This window comes from Psammomys obesus, unplaced genomic scaffold (genome assembly GCF_907164565.1).
Source record: "Psammomys obesus unplaced genomic scaffold, mPsaObe1.curated_primary_1811, whole genome shotgun sequence".
Classification (NCBI taxonomy): domain Eukaryota; kingdom Metazoa; phylum Chordata; class Mammalia; order Rodentia; family Muridae; genus Psammomys; species Psammomys obesus.
In genome coordinates, this window is record NW_026590707.1 from 1,757,522 (window position 1) to 1,783,333 (window position 25,812).

At 41.6% G+C, this 25,812-nt stretch overlaps 1 protein-coding gene across 3 annotated transcripts in view; it reads right to left on the reverse strand.

Annotated features, from left to right (window-relative positions):
* The window catches only part of Slc25a21 (solute carrier family 25 member 21), a 532,806-nt gene that overhangs the window by 26,987 nt on the left and 480,007 nt on the right, over positions 1-25,812 (reverse strand). For all 3 annotated transcript variants that reach the window (XM_055608702.1, XM_055608703.1, XM_055608701.1), the window contains 2 exons: positions 24,426-24,485; positions 20,546-20,653 (listed from right to left, as the gene is read on the reverse strand). In XM_055608702.1, coding sequence (XP_055464677.1) covers positions 20,546-20,653; positions 24,426-24,485 — 168 coding nt within the window. The remainder of the gene's footprint in view (positions 1-20,545; positions 20,654-24,425; positions 24,486-25,812) is intronic.

Consider the following 25,812-nt stretch of genomic DNA (forward strand, 5'->3'; position numbering starts at 1 on the left):
TGTGTGTGTGTGTGTGTGTGTGTGTGTGTGTGTGTGTGTGTGTGTGTTGCCTAAGGAGGCCGGAAGATAGCCTAGGATCCCCTAGAACTGGAGTTTCAGTTGGTTGTGAGCTACTCTGTGGGTGCTAGAAATTGAACCTGGGTCGTGTGGAAGAACAGCCAGTGCTCTTAACCACTGAGCCATCTCCCCAGTGGATATTCTTGTTTGCTTGTTTGTTTTAGGCAGGGTCTCATACAGGACGTATGTAGCTATGTCCTGGAACTCATGTAGACCAGGCTGGCCTGGAACTTACAGAACTCCACCTGCTTCTGCCTCCCATGGGCTAGGGTCAAGGCGTGTAGTACCACACCAGTGTCAATGGATATGCTTGAAATTAGACACCTATGCTCCCCAAAGGGTCTGGACAGGCTTTTACTGTTTAAAAACCATAGTTTGCCGAATCATCAAAATTGAGATGTTAAATTTAAATATTAGTTTGGATAGTGTTGTTTTTCCTTATCTTGAAAACATACCTCAGTGAAATATTCAAAAGGTGTTTGTTGACTGACCGTTCCATGATATTCACTTGTGTGGGTGCTAGGTAGAACAATAAAGTGTAACTCATGGCTTTTGAACTCATATCCTTTTCCTGAGTTTGAATTGTAACTGTTAAAAAGTAAGTATTTCAGAGGCGAACAGACTAACTAGAAACAGTGACCTAGTGTCAGACAGCTCCAGGTGGGAGGCTCTGCAGCACCATTTACTAACTTCACCCTCTCTGATTTGTCTTCACCTATTTGTAAACAAGGATAATAGTGGAATCCGTTTTATAGGATTGCTTTTACAATAACTAAGTCCATGGACTTAGCCCAATGTAAGCACTCATGATACGTTTGCTTTACATAATAACAGAAATTACGACTGGCAATAAGAAGTTATGATAATAAAATGACGGATGTAAATATCTTGATAGTTAAAATAGTGGCAATGATCTGGCTGCATTCACAGAGGACCTGGGTTCAGTTACTAGCACCTACAGTACACAAACATACCAGCAGGCAAAACACTCACACACCTAAAAAGAAAAAGTTGAGGCTGGTTGGAAGGGAGGAAGGACATACTTCTTCAAACACCTGGCTTTCCTTTCCCTTTTCCAGATTCCTGGATTCTGATGAAATCCTGCAGAAATGCATGCAGGAAGTGAGACAACAAATTGCTTCTTCTGAGACCCAGCATAATCCAAGGCATGGCTAAGGATCCCCTTCGGGGATAGTCTCATTTTAGTGTCCACATTCCTTTCCACAGCTGCAAATCCTACTGCTGGTGTTGCTGGCTTTTTCTGAGATTGATACTCCAACCAAGGACCATGTATGCAGATAAACTAGAACCCCTGCACAGTTATAGCTTGTGGCAGCTCAGTCTCCAAATGGGCTCCTAGTAAGGGGAACAGGGGCTGTCTCTGACATGAACTCAGTGGCTGGCTCTTTGATCACCTCCCCCTGAAGGGGGGAACAGTCTTACGAGGCCACAGAGGAAGACTATGAAAGACAGTCCTGGTGAGACCTGATAGGCTAGGGTCAGATGGAAGAGGAGGAGGACCTCCCTATCAGTGGACTTGGAGAGGGGCATGGGAGGAGATGAGGGAGGAAGGGAAAGAAGGGTTGGGAGGGGATGAGGGTGGGGGCTACAGCTGGAATACAAAGTGAATAAATTGTGATGATAGATAGATAGATAGATAGATAGATAGATAGATAGATAGATAGATTAAAACAAGAACTCCCCCTTCCAGTGGACTAGGAAAAGGGGATAGAGGGGAAAAGGGAGGGAGGGTTGGGACTGGGAGAAGTTGAGGGAGGAGGCTACAATCGAGATATACAATTGTAAAAAAAAATATACTGTAAAAAAACAAATAAAAGAATCAAATTAAAAAAAGAGAGAACTGTACTTGGCAAATCCACAGGAAGGAAGGATTGTTGGTCTTGAAGGTTGAGAACAGAGAAGCATACGATCTGAACCTTTACTGTAGGGCTTTCATGTCTGCTGTCAGGTATCTGATATCACAGAGTATGTGGTAACGTCAAAGCTCAAACAGAGACCTTTGAACCCTCTATTCTGATATGTTAGATTGCTTTTCTCACCAACTTTGTAAAGTGGGTGGCAGATACCCTACATTATCAGTTTTTTAGTGCAAGGAGTGAGAGAACCTAGCCTAATGAGGTGGTGTTCCTGAGATAAAATGCTGATAACAAATGGCTTGACCAGAATTTTCCATCTAAGTATTTTTTCCTAATGCTTATCCTTGCAATAAATGATATGACTTTCAGGGTCCACTAATCCCACCACCACAAGTAGCAGATATTTAGTAGCACATAAATGTTTTTGTAATTTTTATGGAAAGTTGGAGTTTTGTATAAAAAGAAATCAGAATTCCAGTATCTACAAGAATTAGAAGTTTGATAGGCTACCCTTTTGCTTCATTCAGGGATCTTGTGTCATACACATGTAAGCAAATATTCAATTAGAAAGGGAAAACATGACTTCCACTTGGATGCTTAAATAGTAAAATGTAGAATCATTTTGACTAGATCTCTGCAAACACAGAAGATTTTACTAAACTTATTTGATTACTAGGCTTCCCTTTCAAAACAAAATGGCAAGTGATTAGCATCATCAGCCAAATGATTCCAACACTGTCCAGCCCGGCATCATGTCAATTTCTTTGTGAAATTTAGATTCTGTTCAGTCAGTTTTCATATTTGGTTACAGACTGTGGGCCAACTGCATTCTCTCTCTCCTAGTACTTTCCCCTGTCAGCTTCAGAGCTGCGTGATGGAAGAACAAGAGAATTGGGATGTAGGTAATGTTATGGGATGTAGGTAATATTATGGGATATAGGGAACACTGATAGGTAAGTCTCTTTTGAGTGCTAGATGACAGGGGTGAGCACTTGGCTAAAAGTCTTCTTTAACTTTGATTTTAGTGACTATCAAATACTAACAACGGGAATTCCATGTTCTTCCACACATAGGTTGAATGCCTACTGCTCCTACAGACCACACTAAAGATCTATCATACTGCTGTTCTTATATTCTAGAAATAGAGCAAGAATATTTTGATTTCTTTCATTTGGAGAGATATGTTTATAATTTTTGCATATATCATCAAAATATTCCACAGATGTTATGGACCTATGGAATAAAATCCATCATTAGAAAATCCTTAAGAAGTTTAATCATAATAGAAGAACCCCAGTCACATAAGCTAAAACAGAAAAATGTTGAGTGATCTCACATTTTTAAGAGAGAATTTTTTTTAGTATCTCTAGCCACTCAGGGGACCACATCCCCAGAAGAAAGCCAATGTTCCCTCCCTCTCAGCTATCAGTTACCAATAATAGCTCCTCCATATGCAATAGGACTTCATGAGCCCTCTTTCTATCCATATAAGCTAAATCTAAAAACAGAACCAAAAGGTCAAAGATACAGAGATGGAAAATCAAACCATAATTACCAGGGCAGGGGAGAAGAATAGGAAGTGGGGAGATGTCAAAGTGTAGCAAAGATTAGGATGAATAAGCCTGGAGACCTAAGATCCGGTTATACTAGGACCACCATTAAGAAAGTTATACTTTTTGAGGCGGCTTGTTAAATAAGTAGATTTTGGTTGCTCTTGTTATACAAAAAAAAATAACTATGTGTAAGAGAAGAGTGCACTAGGTACTGGGGAATTGAAATCATAAACAATTGTAAGCTGCCCAATGTGGATGCTAGGAACTGAACACAGTCCTCTGGAAGAGCCATCCTCCTGTCTTATAACCATTTTATCATCTGTAAGTATTCCTAAGTATTTTCTTGAAAATCTCAAATATACACAATGAAATTCATTTAAATAACAAGACTTAAAAGTTCAAACAACACACACAAGAGAGAAAATAATCTTTTGCCTAAATCATGCTTCCAGGTGCCACTGGGTCACTGATCATGTACTCATTGAGAGCCCAGAACTACCAGCAAATCACAGAAATTATTTATGGCAGCCTGAGCTAGCTTTTCTGGAGTTGTTCCATCTCACTACTGAGCAGAGTTGGCTCCGATCAGCTTTGGAGGGCACAGACAGGGGTTTTAGGCATTGTTCCCTAGTAAATAGCTCTCAGGATGTAGCCAGTGGTGTAGGCCAACGTGGGCAGGTTCCTCCATCCCTAACGCCAAGGCACACTGTCAGAGGGTAGCACACTTGTGTTCCTTCATCTACTTCAGAGGACAGGATTAAAGGTACTGCAGCTTTTTTTAAAAAAATTATTAATTATTTATTACAGTTTATTCACTTTGTGTCCTGTCTGTGGTCCCCTCCCTTGTCTCCTCCCAATTCCACCCTCCCTCCCCATTCCCCTCCTATGCCCTTCCCCTAGTTCACTGATACCGGTGGGTGGTCCTCCTCCCCTTCCATCTGACCCTCTCCTATCAGGTCTCATCAGGACTGGCTTCATTGTCTTCCTCTGTGGCCTGGTAAGGCTGCACCCCCTAGGGAGAGGTGATCAAAGAGCCGGCCATTGAGTTCATGTCAGAGACAACCCTTGCTCCCCTTACTAGGGAACCCACTTGGAGTCTGAGTCTATGGGTTACATCTGAGCAGGAGTTTTAGGTCCTCTCCATGTATGGTTCTTGGTTGAAGTATCAGTCTCTGCAGGGTCCACAGGGCCCAGTTTTTTCCCCCCTCTGGTGGTTTTCTTTTAGAGCTCTTGTCCCCTCCAGGTCTTTCTATCTTCCTCTTCTTCCATAAGATTCCATGCACTCTGCCCAAAGTTTGGCTATGAAATGTGCTGCATCTTAATGCTGAGTGGGTGGGGCTGTTGCTCTGCGTGGCATCATGTGGCTGGAAAGCAAACTGGATGAGGCTTTGTCCAGTGGATTGAGGCTCTCTGAGGGAGCCTTGAAAAGAACACCTCTTTGTGCAAGGGAAACCCAGTTGCTGCATTTAGGTAGGAAAATACACTAGCTCTTCAGGAGCTGGTCAATCATCTATACTTTTCATTACTCAAATCAGGTCCTCAAGCATTTTCATAAATTTGAAAGAAGAAAAAAGGAAAGAAAAACCTTCCTTCCATATAAGAATAAAATGTAAGTGAAAGAAAGGATTTGGGCTTAAAAACACACATTTATTTTAGCTTAGATATTTCATTAATAAACCTTTTAATGGGGCATGCTTATGAACAAAAAAGATAACCCCAATATAATGTCATTCTGTCTTGAGTTTTCTTTAGTTTTTCTAGTCTTTCTTCTCTTTATATTTATTTATATTTTTATTTATATGAATATTTCGGCTACATGTATGCATATATGTGTACTATTGTATGTGTGGTGCCCACAGAGGACGTTGGCTCTTATAGAACTGGAGGAGAGGATGGTTGTGAGCTACCATGTGGGTGCTGGGGACTGAACTCAAGTCTTCTGCAGAATAACCAGCGCTCCTGGCCATGGATTCATCTCCCCAGCCCAGAAAATAGGGCTCTTTAAGCACTCTGTGTATAGAGGACAACCTGATGTCAACAACCCCTCCCAGATGCTGAGCCACAAATCGATGGCAGCACCAAGCTGATGTCCCGTAACCCCTCATAGGGGACCATGGAGACACCACCCATCCCTGCACTGTTGGCAGAGCATGAAGGAAGATGACAGTGCATGGCCACAGGGACTGACTGCTGCTGGAAGAGGCTGGCAACAAGGAGCTGCCTTCGCTTCATCGAAGCTTCAGAAGCACTCACTCTGGGCTTTCCTTTGCGCTTCTTGAATGTCCCAGCTTCTTTATTCCAACGGAAGCAACATGGCTAGCTATGTTATGCTCACGTTAATGGTCAGTTCTTTAGAATTACTAGCAGGAGGGGTCTTATTTTACCTCTTTACAAAATGGGAACAAACCTCAACCTTACAGAGATACTGGGAGGATCTGAAATATCAAAGGAGTGTAGAAAAAAGTAGGTGAGTTTACAGGGTGAGATAAGAGAGAAGTGCTGGGAGAAGCCATCACTTTTTCTTCTCTAGCTCTGTTATTTGATTGATGAAAGCAATATATATTGCTTCAGTAGTCTATAATCATACATACTACATTTCCAGTATTAAGTAAAAGGGGGAGCCGTGTAAATTGTCTTGCAGTGTCTGGCATGTAGATGTTCTATAAATGGGAGCAATTATCATGACTCTAAAGTCTTGGTTTTTGAAAGCAAAAATCTAGGGTTCCTGGCACAGCTGAGTGGAAGACTAAAGTCTATTTTCCGTGAATGATAATGAAGAGGCAACTTGGCTGCTCCTTGGAGCTTTGTTTAAAGATAACTATAGGAACAAATTCACAGGAACAGTTGTGCATTCTGCCTGCAAGTGTCACAGATGGAACACAGCAACTTAGTGCTGAGTAGCTGTTAGGCAGGGCCTCCTACGCTGACGCAAGAGTCTGAAGCTGATGTATCACTGTGAATATTGGCCAGTCTCCTGTCACACTTTGTAGATTCTCACAGCCACACACTCATTCTACATCTCCACCAACTTCTCCTTTTCTTTCTTGAAAGAGCGTTCATGAAACACACCTACTTATGTTGACCCTAATGTAATTAAATTTAGCAAATTATTTGTTGTTTATCTACAGAGAAATTAACCACTAAGCTTTGTGGTATTATATATTATCTAACTCGTCTCTGGTAGATTATTAAGCTTCTAGAATAAAGTGTGCAGCACTGTATTTAGTGGTATTATCTAAAACCACAAGCAAAGCCTGAACTAATTAAAAAATTCTGTCTTTAAAGATTCACCATCAATTACCCATTTGCTATCTGTTCATCAAGCCTTACAATTATAATTACAGAGCAAGCAGGTAGAAGTCTATCCATTTCTTGGATTAGACATCTTTAAAGACTAAATAGAAGTAAGACAGGCCTTTTCAATTTTCTACAGGTTTAATTTAATATTTGGGGGTGAGAATGATTATGCTCATGTGCAATGTAGACAAAAATGACAAAGGAAAAGGAAAAACCTGTGTTCCAGCCACACATTTCAGGCAAGTCCTATAGACCTCACGGGAAGGAAAATAACCCTTTAGCCAAATAATAACTTTGAAGTAGATTTCAAAGCAGAGAGAAAAACTGGGAAACAATTCATCCAGGATTTTGCTCCTGGGGAAAAAGTCACATTTTCCAGGCTAGCAGAGGGCATGCCAAACATCGCTCGGCTCAGCACGAGTGATAGGGGGCTTCTAATTCTTAGAACTACACAGACAAAAAGCAATGCATCTAGGTAGAGGACAGAAAGGGACAGCAAGGACAGGCTACATTGTCATAATTCTGGCAACGCCAGATGAGTGAACCACGTCCAACACAGAAATCCACGAGCAAGCTTAGTCCTCAGCCAAAGAGATTACAAATGAGAACAACTCTTCACTTGGGTTCAGTTTGAAGGACAGCGGGAAATGTGGGTCTATCTCGATTTTATCTGAACATGTTTTTATACCCACTGAACCAAACCAGAGCATGACAAAGCTGTGCTTACTTTGCTCCCCACAGAAGGTCAAGTGTATTTAAATTAGAGACCAGTTTTCTTTCCTTGCTGCAAATCTTAAGATGCTGGCCAAGGTTCTGGCATTGGACTTGACGGAAGTGTGGCAGGGATTATGGTCGTTAAACGATATGGTGGTAATTAAGAAACCAAAGGAAGACAAGCACACCTATGGAAACGTGTTATACGTACGTTCTAAGGATGTGATGGCTGTATTAGGAGCTAAAGTAACCACAATTTCCGCTATATTTCTGGAACAGTCTATGGTTAAACTGGGTGGGAAGGCATATTTTGTGGGTAACATATTTCTGACTGGCTGAAGAATCTGCTAGACCACAGAGAACATAACCGGGGCAGTTGGAACCAACACAGGGCCTGCCATGCCTGAGAGGCCTGATGGGAATTGCACTAGAGGACCCAGCACTGTGGCTCCTCTCAGTGAACTGCAGGATCATTGAAAACGGAGGTTGTCCACCAAGGACCATGCATGGGTATAACCTAGAACCTCTGCTCAGATGTAGTCTGCGGTAGCTCAGTAACTAATTGGTTTCCCATAGTGAGGGGAACAGGGACTATTTCTGACAGGAACTCATTGGCAGGCTCTTTGACCTCCCCACCCCCCAAGAGAGGAGCAGTCCTGTTAGGCCACAGAGGAGAGCTTTGCAGCCAGTCCTGAAGATAGCTGATAAAACAGGGTCAGATAAAAGGGGAGGAGGTCCTTCCCAATCAGTGGACTTGGAAAGGGGCAGGGAGGAGATGAGGGAGGAGGTGAGGGTGGGATTGGGAGGGAATAAGGGAGCAGGATACAGCTGGGATTCAGAGTTAATAAAATGTAACTAATAATAAAAAAAAATAAATTAAATTAAAAAAAAAAAGAAAACTAAGGTTGTGCTTTCATGTCGCCAGTCCTCGGACCTCAGCTAGGTGGCCTTTGCCCTGGATCCCAGGCTTCAGAGGGCTCTGTTCCTGCCCTTTGATAGGACGCCTCCCACCATGGCCAGAGGGCCGTCTGCCTAATATCTCACACCTCCTCCTAGACCGTGTTCCGTGCAGCGGGGACTGTGGCAGTCCTTATGCCATATGTCTAGCCCTCACGAGGCTCTAAGTGCAGAAGTAAATGTCTCATAGGCTGCTATTTTCTTAGGCTCCCTTCCCCTGCAGCCGAGTCCCTCACAGCTGTAGGAACTTCTTGGAAAATGTCTCATTTAAAAGATCACATTGATTCACCACCTCAGGCTGAAGAAATAAGAAAATTCAAAATAACCTATGTTGGATTTCATGGCAGTTCACATCCCAGACGTGAGGGCAGCGAGGAGCATAGACAGGATACCTGAGAAATTCACATAGTTGGCAGGATAAGGGCTGTCTGGCTGCAGAATAAACTTCCACAGGGCATCCCATTCTGCTTTTCTTTTCTCTTTTAATAATTTTATTATTTATTATCTATTACAATTTATTCACTTTGTATCCAGTCTTTGGCCCCCTTCCTTATCTCCTTCCAACCCCTCCCTTCTGTCCTCCCTCTTCTCCTCCTATGCCCCTCCCCTAGTCCACTGCTAGGGAAGGTCCTCCTCCCCTTCCATCTGACCCTAGCCTATCAGGTTTCATCAGGACTGGCTGCATTGTCTTCCTCTGTGGCCTGGTAAGGCTGCTCCTCCCTCGGGGGGAGGGGGGTCAAAGAGCCAGCCACTGAGTTCATGTCAGAGACAGTCCCTGTTCCCCTTACTAGGGAACCCACTTGGAGTCTGAGTCTATGGGTTACATCTGAGCAGGGGTTTTAGGTCCTCTCCATGCACTGTCCTTGGTTGGAATATCAGTCTCTGCTTTTCTTAAAGGTGTGGAGCCAGCTGGTCATTCTTCCTGTAGTCTATGTTCACCTTCTTCTTCCACAACTACAGCTACGATTGGAAGAAAAAGACTCAGCCTTCTGGGAACCTACTGTCTGAAGTGAACAGACTTGATGAACAATCCATATTTACACCATACAACTTTTGCAGAAGAGTATCTTGATTTTGGCAGAATTCTTCTTAAAGTAACCCCAAATGATTCTAGTTTCATCTCTAATTTCTGCTGCAGTTCTCAGCCAACAGATTGCTAGTTACTACTCTTCATTATGACAGGGGACCTGCATTGGAACTTAGATGTGTAAACAGCTTGAAAGCAGGCTGCTCTTTCTGGGATAAAGGTTTAATCTCACCAGTCCCCTTCTTTTTCCTATCCCTGGTTTCCAGGCTCTGATAACCACTCTACTACTTTCTGTTTCTATGGGTTCAAACTTTTAAAAAAAGATTTATTTATTCAGAGTTCACACACAATTAGGATCGTGTAACATTTGTTTTCTTGTTTTCCTGACTTATTTCACTTAACATAATGTCCTCTAGGTTCATCCATGTTACTACAAAGGATAGGATTTCATTCTTCTTGTGGTTGATTAGTATCCTATTTTGCATGTGTGTATGTGCTGTATTTATTTCTTCACCATTCATTGGTCAATAGACACCTAGGTTGATTACATATCCTTATTATTATGAAAAAATACTGCAATTGATATGGGAGTGAGGATGTCTTTGGCATCATTTCATATCCTTCCCTTCCCTCCCCTCCTCTTCCTTTCTTTCCCTCCTTCCCTCCCTCCCCCTTTTTCCCTCCCTCCATTCATTCCTCCTTTCCTCCCTCCCCCTTCTTTCCTTCCTTCCTTTTTTTCTTCCTTCCTTCTTTTTTGACAGGGCATCTGTCTGGCCTAGGACTTGCTATGCAGACCCAGCTGGCCTTGAACTCACAGACACTCACCACCTACCTCTGAGTGCTAGGATTAAAGGCATGAACTACCACACCAAGCTTCTTTTCCTTTGGATATAGTCTTTGGAATCATTTAATAAAATGATAGCGCTGCTTTTAATTTTTTGAAGAAAATTCTGTGCTAGAGTTAGATAGTAAGAGTAAATTCTAGTGTTTTGTTAAAGAGCATGATGGCTCTGGTGAACAATATTGTATTCAGTATTTCAAAATTGTTAAAGAGGATTCTGAATGTTCTTAATAATAAATGATAAACACATGAGGTCATGAATAGGCTGTAACATCCTGATCTGATTATGATATGATGTGTATACATGGAGAACCATTACACTGTAGCTCATAAATCTGTACAATTATGTATCAGTTGTAAGAAAAGTAAAAGTAAAAGGAAGTAACAAGAAGAATTCAGTCTGAATTGATGGTATTTTTACATGAGAATGAACTAAAGTGGACAAAGAGAAGACTGGCCATCATTAAGTAAGCTGATCTTGTTCTGGTGATGGAAACAGCTGTTCAGTAGTAATGGGTGCAATATTTCAGGGTAAGTCTGTCTCTTCTTGAACTAAAGGGCTTATATGGTCACCTCATATCTACAAGGAGTTATCACTAGTTCCGTGCCTACTATTTGCCAGGCTCATGTGAAGCCCTCCCTGTATATAACCACATTTTAATGCTCACAAAAAGTGCAATAATCTCTACGACATTTATTAAACTGTCACTATACACAAATTTCATTAGCAGCTTCATGTGTCAACATATATCAGGCACATTTAATAATATGCACATGGGTAATTGAATCTCATTACACCATCAGGGACAGTTTAATATTCTTGTGTACCAGAAGAGTAGGAAATAAGAGGGCACGAGGTAGGTAATGACTGGCCAGTCTCTCTCCAGGGTGTGCTTTTAACCTCTACACAGGAATGCCTTGCTACAAGAAAGATGGACTGACCATCACCACCGTTTGCCAGTGAGAGAACGGCAAGTGCTATGTTCAAGGCCACTCTGTTAGGGAATGGTGCAAAGCATGGTGGGAGCTTTAATCCGTGTCCCAAACTATGGTCTAGCTTTGTCTTTTCTCTGCCTGGCTTTCTGTTCTAGACACCTCTGATGATATACTTTTCGCCATAATTTGCTCACAAGTTTAATTTCATTGGAAATTAAATCAGGAAAAAATGGGGCATTCTTAAATAATCTTTATGATTTTTATGAAGTCATAAAATCTGGATTATTCAAGGTCGAGCCTCAAGATAAGGTAGAGAGTCATTTCTATCCAGGCAGCAGCAGAGTTCCCCAAAGGTGGGCCTCGACCTTGGCAGAACCATTATAAGCATTTCTTTTTTTTTTTTTTTTTTTTTTTTAAGAGGGTTTGGCCTCTTATAGTTCCTAGCTTTATTTATTTATTTTTTTTTTTAGTTCTTTATTTTTTTATTTATTTTTTATTTTTTATTTTTATTTTTAGTTACATTTTGTTAACTGTGTCCCAGCTGTATCCCGCTCCCTCATTCCCTCCCCAACCCCACACTCCCTCCCTGGTCTCCTCCCTGCCCCTTTCCAAGTCCACTGATAGGGGAGGACCTCCTCCCCTTTCATCTGACCCTGTTTTATCAGGTATCTTCAGGGCTGGCTGCAAAGTCCTCCTCTGTGGCCTAACAGACTGCTCCTCCCCTGGGGGGTGGGGTGTCAAACAGCCTGCCCTTGAGATCCTGTTAGAAATAGTCCGTGTTCCCCTTACTTTGGAAAACTACTTGGTTACTGAGCTACCACAGGCCACATCCGAGCAGAAGTTCTAGGTTATATCCATAGATGGTCCTTGGTTGTGTGTCAGTCTCAGAAAAGACCCTGTGCCCAGATATATTTGGTCCTTATAGAGCTCCTATCCTTTCCATATCATACTAACTTCCCTTCTTTCATATGATTCCCTGCACTCTGCCGAGGGTTTGGTTATGAGTCTTAGTGTCTGCTTTGAAACACTGCTAGGTAGAGTCTTTCAGATGCCTTTTGTGGTAGACTCCTGTCATAAGTTCAATGCACATCCCATTTGTCTTTCTAAATGAGGATTAATCACCTTCGCCTGTGTCCACTTTCTTGATTATCTTCTTTAGGTGTGTAGATTTCATTATGTTTATCATGTCTTGTAGGTCTATATAAGCGAGTATATACCAAGTTTGTCTTTCTCCTTCTGGGATACTTCACTCAGAATGATCTTTTCTAGATCCCACCACTTGCCTGCAAATTTCATGATTTCCTCCTTTTTGATTGCTGAGTAGTATTCCATTGTGTAAAAATACCACAATTTCTGTATCCATTCCTCCATTGATGGACATCTGGGTTGTTTCCAAGTTCTGGCTATTACAAATAAAGCTGCTACGAACATGGTTGAACAAATGTCCTTGTTGTGTACTTGAGCAAATTTTGGGTATATACCTAGGAGTGGTATAGCTGGGTCTTGAGGTAGCACTACTCCTAGTTGTCTGAGAAAGCGCCAGATTGACTTCCAGAGTGGTTGAACCAGTTTACATTCCCACCAGCAATGGAGGAGGGTTCCCTTTCTCCACAACCTCTCCAGCATGTGCTATCACTTGAGTTTTTCATCTTGGCCATTCTGATGGGTGTAAGGTGAAATCTCAGGGTCGTTTTGATTTGCATTTCCCTAATGGCTAATGAGGTTGAGCATTTCTTTAAGTGTTTCTCTGCCATTCGACGTTCTTCTTTCGAGAATTCTCTGTTTAGCTCCGTTCCCCATTTTTTAATTGAAAAAAAAGTGGGAAACAGCCTAGAACTCATTGGCACAGGAGACAACTTCCTGAACAGAACACCAACAGCACAGGCTCTAAGAGCAACAATCAATAAATGGGACCTCATGAAACTGAAAAGCTTCTGTAAAGCAAAAGACACTGTCATCAAAACAAATAGACAGCCTACAGATTGGGAAAGAATCTTCACCAACCCTTTATCTGACAGAGGGCTAATATCAAGTATATATAAAGAACTAAAGAAGCAGAAAAGCAACAAACCAAGTAATCCATTATAAGCATTTCTTTGGAATTATATTTTCTTTTTGTCTTTCTGTATTTTCTAAGTGTTCTACAGTGAGCAGGTACCGCTTTTAAAAGCAAGTATTCCATAGAATATGAAGACATCTCATATCAAAACTTTTAATCATTTATAAAAGCCCTTTAATTTGCCCCACCTCAGCCTCTTCTTTAGAGCCAAGTAGTTTGTTTACAGTGATTTATTTAGATGGTCACTGTCTCACATGGAAGTGACTACACACATATGGCCACTGAGTTCTCAAAACACCTTAGTTCAGATATAGGAGAGGTGGCCTTGCTGGAGTACGTGTGGCCTTGTGGAGAAAGTATGTCCCTGGGAGTGGGCTTTGAGGTTTCAAATGCTGAAGCTGGGCCCAGTCTCTCACTCTCTCTTTCTCTTCTGCCCCCTTTTCTCCTTCCCCCACCCCTACACCCCGCTGCCTGCAGATTAGGATATAAGGCTCTCAGCTACTTCTCCAGTGCCATTCCTGCCTGTCAGTATTCTCCCTGCCATGATGATCACGGGCTAACAATTCTCTGAATTTGTAAGCAAGTCCCTGATTAAATGCTTTCTTCTCTAAGTACCCATGGTCATGAAGTCTCTTCAAAATAACAGGATAGTAACAAAGACACATCTCACTAAAGTTTTATTTGCATCTATGTGTGCTATGATTTGTGACTGTGTGTGTGTGTGTGTGTGTGTGTGTGTGTGTGTGTGTGTGTGTGAAAATGCAGTCATCTGTGTGAATATGTATTGCTGCAGTACGTGTGTGGAGGTGTCAGTCCTTACCTCCCACCTTGTTTTGCAGGGTTTCTTTTACCTCACGGGCCAGTCTACTCATGGTCTCTGCATCCCATGTCACCACATGGGATTACACACGTGTGCTGCCATGTCTAGCCTTAAGTAGGTTGGGGGGATCTGAATTCAGTGCAGAAAGCTCCACCAACTGACTCGCCTTTCTCAAGTTCTAGGGTCACATTTCTATGGTGAACACACGTCACAACTTTATCCAAACGTGGAATACACAACAGCAAGGATGAGCCCTACTTACTGTAATTTACACATGTTGGGTGCTGATGTGTCGATATAGGTTTACCAACTGTAACAAGTGGGTTACTGTGGTGGCTGATGTTGACAATAAGAGGCGTTCAGAGAGAAAGGTGGATTTTGTTGCTGTTGTTGTTTTTCTATTAATCTAAGATTCTAAAGTTGACCTAAAAAGATAATTTCCTAAAAATACTTAGGACGTGGCTAAGTAAAATATGTTATTAAACTAAATTCACCTGGTTCTCTTCACTTTTTTCATCTTGCTTCTAGTGAATGGGGCTCAAATTATGTTTCCACTGAGCCAGCACTGACCACCCTAGAGCCTGGATTACATTTTGTGCTTTAATATACTTCCATTATGTACAGAAAGATATACTTTTTGCAAATTTTCTAAAAAGTCTTCATCAATTTTATACACAGGTAGTTAAAATTTGTTAGTTACAGAAAATTAGGTTTCATTATTTTAATTTAATTTAATGTTTTTAAATATATTACATCCCTCCCCACCAACACACACACCTCCCTCAGAAAGGATCGGGCCTCCCGGGGACATCAACCGAACATGCCCAACAAGCTATGATAAGACCAGGCACATACTGACACATTAAGGCTGGACAAGGTAAGCCAGTAGGTGGAATAAAGTCCCACAAGTTGGCAAGAGAGTCAGACCCAGCCCCTGCTCCTACTGTTGGGGTTCCCAGAAGCACACCACACTATTCAGCCATACATATATGCAGAGGCCCTGGGTCAGACTCTACAGGCTCCCTGATCTCTGCACACATACTGGTCAGTCGCCACATTCTTGTGGCGTTCCTGACCCCCATGGTTCCTCTGATCCTTCCTCCCTCCTTAGCAGGATTCCCTGAGCTCTGCTTAATGTTTGGCTCCGGGACTCTGCATCTGCTCCTACCAGTTGCTGTGTGGAGTCTTTGGGTCTCTCTGATGCTGATTCTGCTAGGCTCCAGTCCCAGAACACTCTGCAGGTTGAAGGCTTTGTGGCTGGTTGGCTTCCCAATCCCTCTGCTTGAGGCCCTGCCTGGCTACAGAGGATGGTGGGTTCAGGCTTCTTGTCCCCCAGTACTAGGAGTCTTTGCTAGGGTTACTCTTGTAGAATCCATGGAGTTTTCACTGCACGAGGCTACTACCTTGCCCTGAAATGCGCTCCTCCCCTGAAACTCATGCAGGCAATGCCCGTATACACATAAAATAAAACAAAAATGTTTTAAAACAAAAAGTTTAATTTATAACTTCAAACTTTGAAACCACTATAGGAAAATGCAGGGAACACCCCTGAAGTTATGTAGGTACATTCAAGCAAGAACTCTCTGCATAAAACTCTCAAAACAGAAAATAGTTCCAAGAAACAATGAAAGGGAACACATGAAACTAGAGGCTTCTGCATAGTGAAAAAAGCTGTCAGCAGAGAACAGACAGTCTAAAGGATGGAATAAAAAAAAATCTTTTCTAACTATATTTTATATAGAATAATAGCTAGGATATATTTTAAAAAAACTATAAAATTAAACACCAAATTAAAAAATAACCTGACAGTCAGTAGCCAGGATGAAATGGTGAGATGAACAGTGTGCTCAAAAAGCCACAAGTGGTCAATTAATATTTTTAAAATACAGTGGCATAAATATTACGGAGGTAACCAATCACTTTCCGATCGGATTTAAGGCCTATGCCACAGGAGTAAACCCATACCTGTAACTGTAAATCTGGCTAAGAACCTATGGTTGGGCAGCTCACTGGTCCAAGGGGAGAAGCCACTCCTATTTGTAGAATGGAGCTCTCAGACTTCATCAGAAAAGCATCTTTTTGTAGCCTGTGGCTAATGAAGAAACTCAGAGCTGGTGGAAGCTCAAAGCATAATTCCCAGTGGAATGCTTAGCCACAAAAAAGACATCTGTATTACATTGCCTCTCAAGGCTCAGGCACCATTGTGGAAGACAGGAAAGAATTATTTTAAGAGCCAGAGGTCTGGGAGGGCAGGCACAAAACTGTCTTCTGGACACGACAGGACTGTCACACTCATGAACTCACAGCAGCTGTGGTTGCTTGCACAAGCTCTGCATAGGATCAATCCAGTCACCTTTCTAGCATGGAAGAGGAGGAGGTTTCTGAACCCTGACCTCTAATTGAGGACCTATGGACAGCTGATGGCTTCTAGAAGGCTTCATTCAGTTATAACAATAGGCATAGCCCAGTTATTATGTGTTTGGTTGCCACTCACTGCTAAGGACTTTTTCAGTTTGTCTTATCCTGCCTAAAAAGTACCACATCAAAATCAAACCTTAGTTCAGCCACAGGGAGCTACTCTAAATGCTGGTATACACACACACACACACACACACACACACACACACACACGGCCATTCTTTTTCTAAATTCTGATTTGTTGACATTTATTAAATATTTTATAAATATAGCAAATAAATTTTAATCTAAGCAAATATGAGACAAGTTTCAGTTTAGTGAATTTTGCAAAATAAATTACTCTGAGCAAGTTCCCTCTATCCCTCAGTTAAAAAAGCAACAGAAATGTATAAACAGTTTATAGAGATCACACTTGTGCAAAAGGAGTATATGTAGAAAGTTTTGTGTTGAATGGGCATGGTGTTTATCATGCTCTAGCAAAGCACTGGCATATGCAACAGGAAGTCTTACAGTTCCTGAGCAGAACACCAACAGCTCAGGCTCTAAGATCAACAATTAATAAATGGGACCTCATGAAACTGAAAAGCCTCTGTAAGGCAAAGGACACTGACAACAGAATGAAAAGACAATCTACAGATTGGGAAAAGATCTTCACCAACCCTACATCTGACAGAGGGCTAATATCCAAAATATATAATAAACTCAAGAAATCAAACACCAACAAATCAAATAACCCAATTAATAATGGGAAACAGAGCTAAACAGAGAATTCTCACCAGAGGAATCTCAAAAGGCAGAGAAACACTTACAGAAATGTTCAACTTCCTTAATCATCAGGGAAATGCAAATCAAAACAACCCTGAGAGTCCATCTTACACCTGTCAGAATGGCCAAGATCAAAATCTCAAATGACAACATATGTTAGAGAGAATGTGGAGAAAGGAGAACTCTCCTGCATTGCTAATGGGAGTGTAAACTTATACAACCACTTTGGAAATCAATCTGGTGCTTTCTCAGACAATTAGGAAGAGTGCTTCCTCAGGATCCAGCTAAACCACTCCTGGGTATATACCCAAAGGATGCACTGCCATACAACAAGGGCATTTGCTCAACCATGTTCATAGCAGCTTTATTTGTAATAGCCAGAATCTGTAAACAACTCAGGTGTCCCTCAACAGAGGAATGGATACAGAAATTGTACATTTACACAATGGAATACTACTCAGCAATCAAAAAAGAGGAAATCATGAAATTTGCAGGCAAATAGTGGGAACTGGAAAAGATCATCCTGAGTGAGGTAAGCCAGACTCAGAAAGACACACGTGGTATGTATTCACTCTGAAGGGGATTTTAGGCATATAGTACAGGATAAGCATACTATGAGGCATAGACCCAAAGAAGATAAGTAACATGGAGGACCCAAGGGAGGATGCATAAATCTCAGTTGGGAAAGGAGATAAAATAGACAGAGATAATGGATGAAGAGTGAGAACAAGGTAGGAGAGGGGGCACAGAATGTTAAGGGGGTGGAGATCAGTCTGGAGGAAAGCAAGAGTAAGAGAACAGAAGGCCTGCAGAGAAAAGAGAAACTGTGGGGGTGGGGACATCTCTGTGACAAGCTGGAGACCTAAGTCAGCATAGGCCCCTGGGAGGATATAAGGGGGATTCAAGCAGAGACTCCTAGAGTCAGAGATCATAGAGACACCCTCTAACTAGACCAATCTTCTAGCAAAGGGTGGGGAACACCAACTCACCCACAAAAACTTCGACCCAAAATTTACCCTGCTTACACGATGTGCAGGGATAAAGATAGAGCAGATAGAGCAGAGCTTGAAGGAATGCCCAACCGATGCCTGGCTCAACCAAAGACCCACCCTATCAGAGAGTGCCAGCCCCTGACACTATGAGGGATATTCTGCTAAGCTTGCAGACAGGAGCCTGTTAAGAGTTGTGTTCTGAGAGGCTCTACCAAGAAGCTCCTCAAAACAGATGCTGAGACTCACCGCCAAACATTGGTCAATGTTTAGGGAGTCTTGGGGGATAATGGGAGGAAAGAGAAAAGGACAGGAAGTGACGGGAGCGCCACAGAAACAACAACAGAGCCAACTAACCAGGGCCCAGAGGGTTTTGTTGAGACTGAAGCATCAACCAAAGACCATGCATGAACTAGACCTAGATGTAGACTTCAAGTGTGTCCTCTAGTAAGGGATGTAGGGACTGCATGCGACAAGGTTTTACTGGTCAGCTTTTTAACCTCGTTCCCCTGGTGGGACTGCCTTGCCAGGCCACAGGGGAACAGGACATGCTCAGTCCTGATGCATCTTGATGAGCTGGGGTGGATGGGAAAGGGAGGTCCCCTCTTCTGAGGAAAAGGTGAGGGGGGAGAAAGGAGGGAGAGAAAGTGGGACTGGGAGGGGAGGAGAAAGGAGGCTACAGGATGTAGAGTGTATAAAATAAATAAACGAGAAAAAACGAGCAGCAAGAATAAACAGAGTGCTGTGAGCACTCCTCGTTTTGATTCCAGTGCGTGTTCCTTGGTGCTCTGTCCCATCCTTGTTTCTTTAGTCACATGCGCCAGGACAAAGACCTGCAGCTAAAGACCTGTTTGTTCCTTGGCTTCCCACTGCTACTCTAAGACAAGCTTCCCCATGGGCAAAAAGGAAGCATTGAGTAGTGATCTCCAAAACTTTCTTCCTGCTGGCAATTTTCCTACTCTAATAAGCTAATTTTTCTTCGGCAGAATTCATGGCAACTGTTTTCAATACTGCATGTTGATGGGGGCATTTGAAAAGCACCTCTCTGCTTCTTTTCTGTCCCTGCTCCTCACCTTCATTTTCTCATAAGCTAGAAAGACATAAACAAAATATGACAAAACATAAACAACAACAACAACAAAATCTAGGGCTACACAGAGATTTTACAGCTCTTTCTGATGTTCAGAAACCTTTTGAAACAAACAAGCAAGCAAACAAAAGCAAACCTCTTTAAATTAGCTTGAGTTCATCTGAGTAGATACCATCTGTTACAGCAGCCCTACCCTTCTCCAATCTCCCCTACTCCAAGTCTTGGCAATAACAGGTGAGTAGGGCCCCCTTTCTCCCAAACTCCTGCCCAAGAAGCTGTCAGAGAACTCTCAGGTAATATCAGCAGGCAGGAAGTGGGCTGAGGAAAAGGTTCTCCACCCATTACCAGCTGCTTAAGCAGTAGGCAAGGGTGTTTTGTTTTGTTTTTTCTGTAGAAAAAAAAATCACGTCAGCAGATACCCCAGTCCAATTTACACCACATGCTACCCACTTACGGACTTAAAACACCAGGAAAGGACCTGGAGTGTTAATCCCCTTGTTTTCCCCATGCCTTGTGTTTAGAATCCAAAAGAATAGAGTGGGAACAGTTGGATTTGGCAGTGTAAAGGGAATGATTAAGCGGCTAGCAGGAAGTGAAGGCGGCACACACCAAGAAGAACTGTCTATGCGGGGCATTGTGTATCAGTGATCAGATGTCAAGACTCGCTGTGTTCGGGTGGTGATGTCTACTACACAGGCTTCAGAGCTTGCCCATTCAGATGTAACCCAAAGACAGCTTTGACAGATTATCAGAAACTGTTCGGGAAAGTGATGGGTGGAGCAGGGAAAGGAGTGAGGTAATTTAAAAAAAAAATGACTTCATCTTTACAAAGCACAATAACGCCATCACCTCCGTGGGTTTGCTGCTTTCATGCAGTGTGAAAGAGGAATTTGGGGAAAGACCTCAGCAGGTCATTATAACTTTCATTAACACTCTAAAATAAAGATGTATATGACTATTTATCACATCTTGATGCATTTTTGACACTCTGTGGAAGGTAGTTGACTTTTTCTTCTACATTTTAAAGGATATTTTGCTGTGGCTTTATAAGTGCGTAAGGTCTGGGTTCATAATTTTATGTATTTATGCATACACACACAATTTTTTTATACTTCCCTAATAGTAGGAAAACACTAAATGGTTACCTCTGTGAACATGTTCCTATTGACCTGCAAACCAACTTTTACCACCTCAAAAGGGTTAACCACGATGGCTTCTGTGAGTCCAGATCCAAATCCAGCAACGGCAAATGTCTAGGAAAAAAAAAGTCAACCAATGCTTTAAAATAACAGATCAGGCATGTTGGATTAAACATTCTCTTCATTATACAACAGAGCTGAAGTTAAGATGAGAAAGAATGACCTCCCCCCTCGCGCACCATATACCATTACTAAACAGCTTGAATTCTTGATTAGATGCTGACAATTCATGGAGAAGAAATCACAGAGGCCACAAACCACATCCTAATGTTTTCAAAATAAAATGTCAAAGCCCTATTGACAGTGATGTTTTCCTTTAACGAAAGAGGAAACTGTTGGACTGGATAAAGGTGGATCTTAAAAAAAATCTCCATGTTTAAATTGTGAAGGAAGAGCTCCATCTTAAATACCTATTAAATGCAGTTACTGAATAGAAACGCAAATGAAATGTTTATGAAAAGTCACCTTTCAGGTACGTAACTGGAGCCATTCAAATGTATAGTCAGGTTCTTAGATGACTTAGATCCAGTACTGAAGATTAGGGACAAACACAATTATTTTCATTCAGGCTGTTTTATTTTGTTTTTCTTCCCCGCACTGAGGGTCACAGCTAGAGCCTTTCACAAGCTAGGCAGAGCTCTACTTCTAGGTCCCAGCTGCCTTCTCGTTTGAAGGAGCGATTGCTCTATTTTTGCACCTAAAAGCTGAGTAATAAAACTGTGATTCTAAATGGCGGGTTTATTTTGGAGGGCTCCACTAAAATCCAGAACATTTTTCAAAGGATGGCTGCATGTCGGATTCTTTTGTCTATGGACTGAATTTCAGCAATAGAAGCCTAATCCCAGCATTCAGGAGGCAGAGGAGGGCAGATCACTGAGTCTGAGGCCAACCTGGTCCTACATAATGAATTCTAGGACATCCAGAATTTCACAGAGAGATTCTGCCTCAAAAAAAATTAGCAATAGAAAATAACAATTTTATACTATTTTCTTCTACTAGAACATAAAGGTTTTCCAGGAAATGTACATTAGAAGTAATCACAACAATAATTAAAACACACACATGCTCACATACACATGTTCACCCACACATGCTCTCTGTATTTCTCTCTCTCTTTCACACACACACACACACACACGAACATACAAATATATAACACAAAAGCAAAACCTTCACCCTCCAAAATTACTTGCTGTTTAAACTAATTCTAGTAAAGACAGTTTGATGCCCAACTAAGAAAGGAATAAAAACCTCCAGAGAATGGAGAGCTTCTATTTACTTCATTCATTCATTTTAGTTTTTGAGACAGGCCTTTATAGCCAAGGTTGGCCATGAACTGTCTCAGTGATCCTCCTGCCTCAGCCTTCCAAGTGCTGGGATTACTATCATGTACCATGCCTGGTTTTAAATGGGACTTATTTAGCGTCTCTAATAATTTCAAGATAAGAGACAAGAAGTGACATGGGGATAAGAAATGTTGTGTATCCTTAAAGGAGAAGTGGGGTTGATTGAAGGTCAGGGGAATGGGGAGGCTGAAATCCAGCCCACACCCCACCTGCAAGTGAGAGCCACAGAGAGGCAGTGGTCAGAAGAGAAGAACAGTTCTCACACAGGTGCCATCTGCGCTGCGTGCCCATCACAGAACTCTGCATGAGCCAGTTACTGTAAAATGGAGGTAATAATGTCTAATTTCTCTACAAGGGTCATCGTCATGCATGGAGTTCTTTTAAATCTCTTTCCAAACACGACTGCTCTTGTTTCCCATGAAAAAGAGGAAGAATGGAGTTGCACACAGATTCAAGGAGAGAAGGAGTACTAATGATGTTTTCCATTATCCCACTTCATTACAATTTTAAGCATAATTTGTATAGGGTAACTGACCAAATATTTTCTCATTTATCTCAAACTTCCATCATGGAGTAAAAAAAAGTGAGGAGGAAGAAAAGTAACCAGTCTCAAACTCGTCTGACTGGGAAAGCTAAAATCCAGATGTTAGGTTTTCATTACTCACTGTATGCGACCTTCCAAGCAACTCACTTTTTTGTTCCTCTACAAAGCTCAGCTACATTTGTTGTTATAACTAGTGCTCAGCAATCTCTTGTCAGAAGAATTGATCGGACATCAGCAGATCACGTTTCTTAGATTGTTGCAGAGACATGCCTTTGCTGTCGGGTCTCCAGTGTCCCTGGCTTTCATGTGAGCACCAGGGCATATTTAACGGCTAAATGCCTCACTGTATCAAAACAAGGATCTGGAGCAAATGAGTTCAAGGAAAGAAGAGGACCATATATGGCTTACATGAATTCATTTATGGTAGCTGGAGTGGCCAAGTGCTTTTCTGCTTTAAATCTTGGGTCAGAAGACCTGCAGCGTCTCGCCTGGTACCCGTGCGCAGCTCTGAAACAGCCAGCCAGTTTTTCAGAGGCCGTATTTTATTTATTCCTACTAGGAAGTCCTTAATCCTCTTTTTCTCAAGATGTTTCCAAAATTAAGAATGATTTTAAGAAAGATGCTATGAAAAAATTACACACACACACACACACACACACACACACACACATGCATGCACACACATACATATACTTTGTTTTTGAGACAGGCTCTCCCCAGGTACCTCTAGCCGTTCTGGACGTCACTATGTAGACCAGGTTCACCTTGTACTTACAGGGATTCATTGTCCTGCCTCTATCTTCTGTGCGCTGGGCTATAAGGTATGAGCCACCACACCAGGCATGGAATTTAGAACAAAATAGTATCTATTTGAGATTCCTGGCACAAGTGCTTCTTTCTAGGAGAGTGCTCCTCATAGCTACACTGCTTCATCAGGAGGGTGGAAAGGGGTCCTCTCCAGAAAGTGAACGTGTAAGAATTTAGAGGACGAGAAATACTTCTTTGACAGTCTGTTTGTTAGAGTACATATTCTGAAACAAACCTTTAGCTCACATAGCTTTAGTCAGCTGTTACACTACTATATGTGGAGAGATGTCTATAATTAAAGAGCTGGAGGCAAGAACATTACTTTTCCAGTGGAATTTTGAGGTTTTAGCAGCCAAACAGGGCTTTTCCTCGAGGCTGGAAGGTACGTCTCCATGCAGAGCAATGATGCACTATATCGACTTTTCTTTTGCAGATTTGGAGTCATGGGGGATAGTGAGGGGTTCATTCAGTTGCTCTCTCTGTGGCCCTCAGTGCACACACATTTGGTCAATATAATTTAACTTGCTTTATGAAAGGGAGCAAAGTCAACAGGCAGGGAGAAATGGCACGGGGCAATGGCCAGTACGGAGTGAGCTTTGTTAAACACCTGAGCCGTGTCATTGTAGGATCACCATTCTCCCCTGCTGGGCTGTTTACAGTCGTTCCAATAAAAGGCCCTTCAGTCTGCCTCTGACCACAGAGTTAGTGTAGCCCGAGTGACTCGAGGTCCTATACTTGCTGCAGCTTTTGCAGTAGCTGGGAGACTGACCTGTTGGGAAATAATCTCAGGCATATTGACTGTTGCATAAATAGATGCCTGCAGTGCGTAAGTAAACAAGTACATGTTTTGGTTTCCAACGGAGACGGCGGTCTTTATTTTATATTCTTGACCGCATCTCATAGAGGCCTTTCCAGACATAGCATTATTATCATGAATTCCTCACTGAGAGCTATAAAATAGCCAGATTGTGAGTTATTATGAAGATGGCTTTCAACAAGTAGCTGAACATTGAATAACTCAAATTCATATTTTAGTAGCTGGGATTTGGGAATCAAAAGGGTTTTTGTCCCTAGATTTTGCTTTATGAAATAACATACACACTTAAGTATAATAAATATTCTCACTTACCAGCCCTGGTGATAGTGACATATACTCCAGCAATTTCTTGTACTGCTCAAAGGTGGAAAACTGTGAAACAAAACCAAACCTAGAGATTTATAACAATTTCCTGCAACAAACTCTCTAATTGGCTAAAAGTCCCTCAGTAAATCATTCTATTAATCAGCATTTTAAAATGATGAACCATCGAACACAGCTTTTAATCCTGTCTGGGGTAGTTGCTATTAGATCCCATTTTAACATTCACATTTTTCAAATGTAGTTGTAATAACTTACAGAAAATCTGATGGAATCCCTTATAGCAGTAAATGAACCATACAACTTCCATTTACCATGACCATTTTTGGTTTCCCCAGACATCAATAGACTTCTTTCTTATGGCATGGATTCAAAATCATAGCCTCACAGACCCAAAATGCTTGGTCTTGTATGTTTTCTCTACCAACCACTTTCTAAGAAAATGCCCCATTTTCTAGCACACTTGTAAAAGACATCCACTTTTCAGCCGTAACTTGAGTGGATAATGCTTGTTCTCCTGAGAGCACCATGGAATTTTTAAACATTAAGTGATTGAAAAGATGCTGCGATAAACTAGGAAAGGACACATCACGTTCTAGTCTTTGCCTCAAAGAAAGACTTCCTTGACCTATTTCCTCCTTTAGCATCTGAAAAAGATGATGACAGATAAGAACAGGGATCATTAACATAATGACATCATTGGTACCTTCAGAGGATGATACTGAGTTGTATGAACACATTGTTTATCAGGGCAAAATGAAATAAGTCCTTCACATAATACATTTCTCCCTCCGCCCCGTTATTTTGAGAAACAAACTTTGCTTGGGAAGGGTATTATGGGCCTGAGTACTGGGCTGGGCTACCATCAACATCAATGATATTAAGGTATATTCTTAGGACCTGCAGTGTCCAATTTTTAAGAGCCAAGAAAAGGGATGATAAATCATGCTATTACTTTATAGCCTAGTAAAATAGAACAAGGTAAAGAAAAAAAAAGTTTTGGGGACTTGTTACAGTCTATTGTTAGAAACAGGTGGTTTCTTATGTAAATGGCCTCTGGAGTCTATGAAAAAACCCAAGAGTTATTTACCAGCAAATTGACTCTTCTTATTCTTTTCTTATTTCTTATTTCTCTTCTTATTCTTTTAAAGAATGAGATCATTGCCACAATATTTTAGATGAAGTATGGATATAGACTTTTCTAGAAAAAAGGTTTGTTCATTCAATTACTGAATGTTTATTAGATCCCTCCCATTCTAGGCACTAGAAAGACAGTAAACGTAGCACACATCCCTGCTATCCTGATCTTACACAGCAGGCACCATTGTTTCAATGAGAGACACATTAAAAACCCCAGCATTCATTGTAGAAGAAAAAG